This window comes from Melospiza georgiana, chromosome 4, assembly GCF_028018845.1.
Source record: "Melospiza georgiana isolate bMelGeo1 chromosome 4, bMelGeo1.pri, whole genome shotgun sequence".
NCBI lineage: Eukaryota > Metazoa > Chordata > Aves > Passeriformes > Passerellidae > Melospiza > Melospiza georgiana.
Window position 1 is genome coordinate 67134145 of NC_080433.1, and position 10358 is coordinate 67144502.

At 45.1% G+C, this 10358-nt stretch overlaps 1 protein-coding gene across 1 annotated transcript; it reads left to right on the forward strand.

Annotated features, from left to right (window-relative positions):
• The first annotated feature begins 518 nt into the window (after positions 1-518).
• Positions 519-1651, forward strand: CCDC71L (coiled-coil domain containing 71 like). The gene has a single exon (XM_058022837.1). The coding sequence runs from the start codon at positions 662-664 to the stop codon at positions 1499-1501; it is 840 nt and encodes a 279-aa protein (XP_057878820.1). The 5' UTR covers positions 519-661; the 3' UTR covers positions 1502-1651.
• The last annotated feature ends 8707 nt before the right edge of the window (positions 1652-10358 follow it).

Sequence of the window (10358 nt, forward strand, 5' to 3'; positions counted from 1 at the left end):
TCTGCTGGCCCATTTTTGTTATTCGACTCAGTTCTCTCATGGCTACTCCTTCGGGGAGTTTGCCCATCGAAGTGTCCAACCAAACCCTTACTCCAAGACATTTCACACCGCAAGCCCCTTTGTCCACCGCCCTGTGATGATCCTCACCTCTCAGCGAGGCGCGACGCGGACACGCTCCCACCCTGCCATGCGGGGCCTCGCCCTGAGGGAAGGGGCCCCCTCTGCAAGCGCGGGGATCGCGGCTCGGTGCCGCGCCGGGGGCCGGGCTGCCGGACCCCACCGGACCCCGCTCCGGGGGCAGGGGGGCTCTGTGGAGAGGGGGCACCGGGGGCAGGGGGCTCTGTGGAGAAGGGGCACCGGGGACAGGGGGCTCCGGTCCCCGGCCCTCACGGCCACCGCCCCCGGCGGGGCGGGGCCGGGCTCGCCCGACGCGTTTCGAACGGACCAACGGGCGGCGCGGGGGGGGCGGGAGCGCGCAGGCCCCGCCCGGGACTTTAAAGCGCCATTTTGTGCTGGGCGCAGGACATCGATCGCTGCTCGCACCCGGCGGGCGCCCTGGCGGCGGCCGGAGCCTGCCTTCGGTGCTGCCTCCGCTCTGCCTTCGCTCTGCCTTCGCTCTGCCTTCTCGGCGTCTGTCCCGCCACCCCGTCCCGCTGCCTCCATGACCCGCAGTAGGAAGCAGGCGGCGCTGGAGAGAGGAGCCGGGAAGATGAACACAGAGGCGGGGAGCGCCGCGGCGGCGGCCGCGGGAGCCCGAGCGGCGACGCCGGCAGGGGCAGCCGGCGGCGAACCGGCGGCCGCCGCCTGGGGGCTGGAGGGGGAGGCGGAGAAAGTTGTGTACTCGCGCTCGCAGGTCTCCTTCGCCGGCACCAAGGCGCTGGGCGACGCCCTCAGGCTCTTCATGCCCAAGTCCACGGAGTTCATGAGCTCCGACTCGGAGCTGTGGAACTTCCTCTGCAGCCTCAAGCACGAGTTCTCCCCGGTCATCCTCCGCAGCAAGGACGTCTACGGATACTCCTCCTGCCGCGCCGTCGTCCCTGACCCGCCGCCGCCCTCGGAGCGGCCCCGCCGCCGCGCCGGCAAGCGGCGCCTCCCGGCCGCCGACGCCAAGCGCCGGGCCGGGGCGGCGGGCGGCAGCGCCAAGCGGCGGCGGCGGCGGCGGCGCCGCAGGAGGGAGCGGGGCAGGCAGCGGCCCGCGGCCGGTGGCCCCCGCGGCCAGGAGGAGGCGGCGGCGGAGGCGCCTGAGCCGCCGGGCCAGCAGGCGGACAGCGAGCAGGGCAGCCCGGCGGCGGCCGCCTGGGAGCCGTTCGGCGGCAAGTCGCTGGAGGAGATCTGGAAGGCGGCCACCCCTCGCCTCACCACGTTCCCCACCATCCGTGTGCGGGGCAGCATGTGGAGCCGGCGGAGCCTGGCGGCGGCGCGGCGGCGGGCGCAGCGGATCCTCGGCGTGGACCTGTCCCCCGTGGTGCGGGTGCGCCGCTTCCCCGTGGCACCGTCCTGAGCCCGCGGGGGCTCCGCTCCCCGCGCCTCACCTTGGCCGCGGTGCGGACAAAGAGACCGGTATCAGTCACCTGTTTACATTGCTTTTGTCTGGATCGTGTTCTGCTGCTGCACTTTATGGGCCGCTCGGGCGGCGCCGGGCCCCCCGCCGCACGGGGGGCGGCCTGCCGGGCCCCGGCCTCGCCCCGGGCTGGGGCCGCCTGACAGGCATCACGCGTGGGGACCAAGTTCCACTTCCACTTTTTTTTCTCTCCCATTGGGCTACCTCACTGGTCCAGAAGTCCACCCAAGAAGTTATTTTCCAAAGGAACTTACTTTCATGCTTGTATAATAAAGCACCATCTAATTCTTGCTATTTTTTTTTCCTTTTCCCCCTTCCCCTTTTCCGATGGATTATGTATGCTTTGTGGTGTTGCACTAGTATGTGCTCAGGGTATTTTGAATCCCAAGCATTCCCAAGTTTCAGTTTACTCTGATAAAGGATGCGTAAAGAATGGAGGTTCAGGACGTGTGGCTGTTCTTGATGGTGCAAAAACTTTTTAAATTTTAATTTCATGAGTTTAGTGATATATAAAGATGTATCGCGCAGTATAATTGTTACACTTTTGTATCTAAAGTCATTTTTAAAGTTTTCTAGTTGAACTAAGTATTTGTTTCTATGGAGCACCTAAAGATAGAATCATCCTGATATTTTATAACCCTGTTTGCTTTAGGGAAGCTCATTTGGTCAACCTAAGTGAACTTAATAAAAGTCAAAGAACAAATGGTGTTTCAGTTCAATGAAACTGCACAGGGATGGGTTCCTGGTGAAGTACAGCACCGCTGAGGCGCTCTGTGTCAGTGAGCTCTGGCTTTGAGAGGAACGTAACTGCTTATCAAAGCAATATCTTGGTGTCTGGAGGTGAGCTATGATCCAGCATTGGTACTGACAGCCATAAGTGAGAAGCTTGCATGACACAAATGTGTCACTGAAGTGCCTCTCTCTGCAGAAAGAGTAAGACTCAATATCTGGTCACTCGATAACAAACTAACACTCGTCCTGTGGTTGTGAGATGGTTAATAATAGGTAATGGTGTTTAATGTAATTACTTGCACATAATTATTTTTATAAACCTTTCTTGGGTTCCACAGTAGACTGATGAAAAATTCATTACGTAGCTTGGTTATTTTGACTGAAAAATAACATGTAGTCATTATATATGATAGGCAGTCTCTCTTTAAGCTGATTTATTAAAGGTTTTTTTAGCTCTTATGCTTTGCAGTTGGTGTGTGAGGAGCAAAGGTGTGTGTGTGAGGGAGAAAGTGGTTGATTATTCTCTTTTTACATTAATTTTTTTATACTTGCAAGAGGGTTAAGAAATGCTGGATAATGCACAGCTTATGTTCCGACTATCCTGGCAGATGGGACTAACCAGTTTTCATGGTGGAATGAACAACCTCACAACTTGCTTATTGAACAATTGGTGATTTAAAATTTCTGATGTCTCTTGACTCCTCGTTGCCTGCCTTCAACAAAGGCAGTAAGACATCTTGATGATGTAGGGGCTGCTTGTAAAAACTTGCCAGTGTTAACGTAAAGCAGACAGCTTCTTCTGAAAACCTGTATATTTTGTTGGTTTTTTTCTTACTTAGTGAAACTGCAAACTCCTTATTCTTCCAAACTAATGCTTAATCTATTCTACATCCATTTGGCTTTTGAAATTGTTTACATAACGTTAGACTGTCTGCCGATGGCTGCAGTAGTGCCACGTTGCATTTCAGAAGTGAATTAAATGAAAGTTCAAGGGTGCATGTTGTTGTGCTGTTCCTCTGGGTATAATACCTGCTTAACTGTAAAAGCAAAATTGGGTTGATTTAAAACCCAGTAAGGCAGGCTGCAGTTACCAGGTGCTGAGGCTCCAGGTATTTCAATTTTGAAATTCAACTGCAGATACACAAGAGTATCATTACTGGTTCTTAAAGTGTCTAGGTGATTTCAGTGCTTCTGTCAGGTTGAGGGTTCTTTAGTATTATTTTCAACTCTGTAGAAAGATGATAAAATTAAGTATCTGACTTGTGCAGATTCTTAACTCCTAATCAGACGCAGGACAGGCTAGGTCAGATTTCAAGGGTGAGAGTTAAGGCTGCCAGAGGTATGATATGGGAGATACTGTATTGAATTTGTGCTGCATTGTTTGGAGGCATATCCTGAAATGTTCTATGTAAGAACAAAATATAGTGAAGTAGCTTACAACTCTGTTGAGTGACTCTTGCTCTGAGGGCTCTATGAGTAAGATTTGCTGATTTTTCTCTGGGTTGTGCTTGGACTTCTTGGTTTAGAAGTGGAAGCTTTATTGGGGGTATAGTGTGTTTTGCTGATACCCAGTTAACATGTTGGGTTGAAGTCTCATTTATGTCTGAACTCCTCTGACAGCTGCATTTACAGATTATTATCTGAGCTATTTCAGTCTGTGAAGTTAGTAAAGAATGGGACATCTTTAGCTGGGTTTTGTGGCGATGCAATGAGCTGAAATAGCTCAGCAAAGGTTCTGACTACAGGATGGAGTGTGAAAGCCAGCAGGTCACAGGGAAACCAGACCAGCTCATTTCATGATCGTATTCATGGCAGTTTGTGGCAATCCAGGACAGAATTGTCTGTGGTCCAGTTTCCCCCATCTTTTTTCCTCTCAAAGGTGCTATTCCCACCTACCTCTCTGTGTTCATCTGAGGAAACTAAGCAAACAGAAAGCTTTGGTTTTAGCTTTGGCTTCTGTTCAGCCTTCTTGCCATAGACCAGATCTGGGGGAGGTTGGGAAGGGGTGTGTGCTTTTGCCACAATATTGAGTTAGATAATTTTAAACATGGTGGCAGTAGAGTTTTTTATGAAAAGGGATGATACTATTTTTGTACTCTACATATATGTGTGATGTTGGAGTTAATGTAATGGATTCGACAAACCTCTGCTCTGACTCCATGTGGCTCTTCCTGCACCCACTCTGAGCAGTGTGAGAAGTCTGAGATGCTTGATTTAACTCAGTGGTTTCAACATCCTGTCACATGGACCTAGTTCTGAGACTGACAAAATTCTTGCCCAGAATAAATCCAGTGTAAAATGCCCATTCTACTTTAGTCAGCATGGATAGTCTCATATTAAACAGGAATTTTGTGGTGGCCTCTGTTGCTGGTTCCCTCTCTTATGAGCTCCCTTTATAGAATATAAGCTATTTTTTTTACTAGATCTGAATTTTCAACCAGTCACTCAAAGGTTACTGAACTTCAAAATGTCACAGAGCCAAAAAGAGTTGGATGATAGCTCTGGATGTCATTTGAGGCGACCATTGGTCTAGCATGTTGCCTGGTGTAGTCTTTACATTCAAGAGGCAGTCCTTTCCTCTGAGTCATTGCACAAATACATTGTTCAGGACTAAGCTAATAAAAGGAGAATGCAGTGCAAGACTCTATTGTTACATAAAAGTTTTTGCATCAAAGGATCAAAGTGTACAACTGGTCCCTGAAACCCTCTGTTACTGGTCTTTAAACAACAAAAAGTCTTAATATGCCCAAACCCTGTGCAGAGCATCATTGCAATTGTAGAAGGCAGTTCTAGTACTTGGATTTTGCCTTGGAGGGGTAGGGAATATTGTGTGTACCTGTATTTCCTTGCCTATCAGAAGCAAAAGGCAGAGTGAATCTGGTTTAAAGATTTCAGCATTGATCCCAAATAATTGTTCACTTACTGCTTCTTCAGCAAGGTGGAGTCCTGGGCTCTTTATACTGTTTAAAATAGTTGACTCGTGGTAATATATGTTGGCTCAATGCTGTACTTCAAGTCCAAAATTTGCATGCCTATGAAGCCAGTTATACAAAAAATGTCTCTATTTCCTTTTGGCCCAATGGACCAACACCCAAATTTTGATTTGTATGTATGAGTGAAACCAGTGATTTGGGGTTGAACAGAAGCTTTTGTTTGATTTGACATGCTCAGGTTTTGCTTATGTCTATAAACACAGGAAATCTGGAAGCAAAGGACTGGATTGACAAGAGTGAATGGAAATGCCTCATGGAAATGAGGCAATTCATATAGAGAAAGAAGATAGATCCTAGAAATCCTGGACTTCAAAGACACAAATTTCAGTGCCCCCTTTCTTACACTTGTAAGGGTGAACTTTGAAGTTCTGTGTTGTGGAGAACCATGTTATAAGAGTTTGAACCGCTTAACTCTGTACAATAAATACTCCCTAAGTGAGAAAAGATTACTGAATATCACAGTTTTAGGGAACACCTTGCTGCTTTATTCACTATTTATTTTAGGTGAGCATAACTGCCTTAACCAAAAAGACTGAGGCAAACCCATCCCAGAGTATTCTGTGGTAGGGAATCTGCTCAGGTGGTGATTGCAAATGTGGGAGTGCTCCTGAAGGTTTATTCCTGAACTATAATGAGGCATCCAGTATATGTGGTGGTAGGACTATGTAGGAGCATTTTGGAACACATCCCTAATCAAGGCAAAGCTATTTTTTCATACTGTAAAAATAAAGCACATATATAGATATCTAATCAGTGTTAATACGTAAATAACTTCATAAAATTACAAAAAATTTCTTGCCAGTATTTAAAAAAATGTTTTCCAGAGTTGATTCCAAGAATAGAGTCTTATTTATCCATTTATTTACTGTAAAACTCCTCATGAAACTGCCTAGTAGTAGTACTCAACATTATAGGAGATGGAAGAAGTGGGCCTTCATTCATTCATTTTTACTCAAACGTGTGCAGCCAAACAGAAAAGTCTGTGATTCCCTGCACTTTCTGCTGGGCTTTGAGAAAGCTTCCACTTTGGTTTTCTTTCAGCCTCCTTATTTGAGACTATAGAAGATTAGCATTGATAGTGTTGAAGTTGTGAGATGATAGTGTCAAAGGAGAGCCCAGTCTCTCGAACTGCTCTCATTGTTCTGGGTTTCTTGTGTTTGAGTCTGTGTGATCCAAGATGCCTTTTCGAAATATTTTTGAGAAAGCAGTCTCTTTCCATCTCCCCATGAATTCCTAAAAATTCTAAAATGAAGATACTATGTTATTATTATTTTTTTTCTTTTCCAGTTGAGTGGTTGAAATAACAACCATCCACTTTATACATCCCAGAACTGTTAAAGTAGTTTATAGCTGAACTTATCCCATGTCTCTGTAAGGTAAATGGTGAAAAAAGAATATATCTTTCTGAATTGACTATGCATGTCCAATTATGTAGGAAGCTGGCTCCATAAAATTTCCCCCTCTAAGGGTAAGTGTCTACTCAGCTGAAGGGAATTTGTGCACAGTTTGGGACCAGCAATGCAAGTTTTCTTGAAATAGGGCAGAAAGTGTGGGTTAGGGCATGGTCCCCTATCCTGTCCTGTCCTGTCCTTACCCTTTGTTCTTCCCAAGCTCTGGTTTAAGGTTCCAAATAGCAATGATTTCCTAAGTATACCTATATAATTATGAATAGCAAAGGCTACATTTTACAGATAGTATATAGAATTATGGAAGCTTGTAATTAATAATAGTGTATGTATGTATTCATGCATACATGCACTCAGCCCCCAAAGCAGTTCTCCTAAAGAGGCTTCTGTTGTAGGTTTTGTCTGTCCAATGCCATTGGAACATATATTCTAAAAATGCCCCATATAAGTTCTAAAAATGCCCCATATTTTCATGGGTCAAGAAAACTGTCCCAAGGCCATAGAAATCCCTCCTGGAATTTACATTTTGTACTTCCTAATGACTAACCCATCCAGAAACTCATTTCCAACAAGGTTTCTATAGACTTCTGCCTCATGGTAAGTCCACTAATACGGAAAAGTTGTGGTATAATCTCCACTTAGCACTTGTGATCTTGGGAGGTTGTGAGGGGAATTCAACTCTTCCAGAGGAATGGGTATCTGATTTTTCTTTTACTTTTCATGGTGACAGTTTGAGGGAGGAAGCAACCAGAGGCAGAAAATCTTAAACCCAATCTTTTTTCTTAGGAGAAATACTGAAGTGCAGTTCCTGCTGCTGTTGAGTGGCCTTCAGCAGGAAGGGTCACACAGTGCAGTCACAAAATGCTTTCCAGTTAAGTACTTTTCCCAGGAAAAAACCCAGAGCACCTTATTCTGTGAACAGGCAGAAACAGTGCAGTGCTGATTCTGAGTGGGCTTTAATGTGGTTGTAAATGTCAGGTGTGGTTTTGCATAGAAATTCTCAGTACTTTGTAGCTTATGCTATACTAAAGGAGTAGTCAGATTTTCTTTTCATTCCTAGATCTTTCAAGAAATTCAAGGTTTAAATCTTTTAAGACCTGCCCAGCCTATTTTTTTTCCCCCAAGATATATCAGTTGCTCAGGAAGTTGTGCCTGTGGAACACAAAATAACTCAGGTTGGAAGGGATTTACAGAGGTTAACCTTGTCAAACAACATCCTCCCCAAGCAAGAACAGATAAAAGATGTTTTGAAAAGCAGTCCTTTAAAGGCATCCTAACTACTCATAAAAGAGAAGGAATAGGGAGAGAATTAATTAGAAACAATACGGGGACAAATTTTCCTGTATTGAAATGTATCCCAGGGTCCTGAGGGAACTGGCTGATGGCATTGCCAAGCCACTCTGTCATATTTGGAAAGTCATGGCAATCAGGCCAGTCTTGGAGATTGGAAAAAAGGAAACATCACTCCTATTTTTAAAAAAGGGAGAAAGGAAGAGCCAGGGAAGTGCAGACTGGTGAGTCTTTTCTCTGTGCCTGGGAAGAGCCTGGAGCAGGTCCTCGTGGAAGCAATGTTGGTGTGCACGTGTGACAGAGGGGGGATCTGAGGCATCACCAAGGGCAGGTCACGCCTGACCAGTCTGGTGACTGCAATGGTCAAGGGAAGACCAACCAATGCCATCTGCCTGGAATTCTGTAATGCTTCCAACACAGTCCCACACCACATCCTTATCTCTTAATTGTAGAGATGATTTTGAAGGGGTGGACTGGTTGGTGAATAAGGAATTGGCCAGACAGATGCAGCCAGAGAGCTGTGGTCAATGACAGGTTGGATGGGGCTTTGAGAAGCCTGGTCTAGTGAAGGCTGTCCCTGTCCATGGCAGGGGGATTGGAACTAGATGACCTTTAAGGTCCATTCCAACCCAAGCAATTCTATAACTCTATGAAATCCACAATGAAAAAAAAGATGGTGCTAATCTTTGATATTGTAAAATCTGTACATTGTGACCATAATGTCATTTGGAGCTTTTTATCCTCTCATCTTGTATGATAAAATTAATGATGCTGAACAGAAACATCTCAATATTTATTTCTGGACAAGTGGAAAGAGGTAGAGGAGAAAGTGGAGAAAATTTTTGTCATTTTTTTAAATTGTTCCGTCTGCTTTACTACTACCTTTGTTTTATGATCCAGCCTTTCACTGCAGCTCCATGTAATTTGACAGAATTCCTGAGTGCAATGAGTTGTGCTACAGAGAATATACCCTAGGTGCTCTTAAAACATATTAAGTATTTGAATACTGACTAGATACATCAAATATGCTCATTTATTAGCAATAAATAATGATCTTCTGTGCAACAAATGTGCATAAATTACTTCCATCTGCACATAAATTTCACCTCATTGTCCAGTATCTAATGGAAACCTTTCTATCACACCAGGTGTCTTAATAATTCCCTGGTGGTTTTGTACCCTTTTGATTTGGCTTGACACTGATATCATTGTCTGTTAACTAATGTCCAGCTTCCTCTTCCATATTTTCACTGTATGTAAAAATCCCTTTCCTATTAAGAAAAAAAAAAACATAATTTCCAGGATCATTGACTGCTTGAAACAATTTGAATAAAACAAAACCTCCTGGAATTTGGAGAGCTGCCTGAAATGATCTTGAAAAATAAGTTTGTCTTAATGAAAAATGTCCCATTAAAAGAAAAGCACAAAGCAGCCTGATGGTTTTGCATGACTTATTTTGTTGACATTTTTATAAAACCATCTTTTATTTTTGCAAACAGTCTTTCATTAAACTAAATGTTTAAAAGCTTCCATTCCAGAAAAGATAATGGAGGTGAATGCCACTTAGACTTTTTTGTTCATTATTTGAGTAACTTGTTTTTTTTAAAATGCAGAACAATATATCAACGGAGCACTGGAAATAATTGATTTTTAATTATTATCTCCATGGTTTTCTTGCTAGTAGTGTCTAGTGCAGGGCTGTGTAAGTACCTCCCTAAAGGGATCATGAAACGTGAACAGGTCAGCTGGGCAGGAGGGTCCTTGTGTTGGGCACAACTCTGGCACTCAGGGTAGGATTTTAGGATTGCTGTGTCCTCCCTGCTGATGCTTAGCCTTGTCCCTCTCCCATGGCACTCCTTCCCTGAGAGAAGGTGCCCTGAAACGTGGCTCTGCAAGGCTGTTGCCCTCCTACATGGTGTAGGGCTTTTTCATGGGCATGGAATGTAAAAACCACCACCTCAGAGTTGCACCTCCTGCCTTGCCAAAATGCTGCAGAATATCTGGAGTGCCAGATAAGGAAATAATATTTCATGTCAGCAGTGTTGCTAATTAATGTGTAAATAACTTTGCTCACTTTTCACCATCACAAGACAGGCTTAAAAAAAACCCAAATATTTTAAAATTATATATATGTACCTACAAGTTACACAAGACACAAAATATCATGCTTTTCAAGATTTTCTTTGCCTTCAGGAAGAACAGAATCTCATTTTAATTTTGAATGACAAATAAGTTTTCTCAGTCTAGGAACACGGACAGTAAGAAAAACAACAAATACCATGATCCTGGCAATAAAATCCCAGAGTTGGCAGTCGTGGGTCAGACAAGACAAGGCTTGGGAGGGAGCCAGACCCTGCCTGTGAACAGGAGCAGCAG

Bases quoted from the DNA above. Each gene is read 5' to 3' on its own strand.
- CCDC71L (XM_058022837.1), top strand. From the start codon at position 662: ATGACCCGCAGTAGGAAGCAGGCGGCGCTGGAGAGAGGAGCCGGGAAG.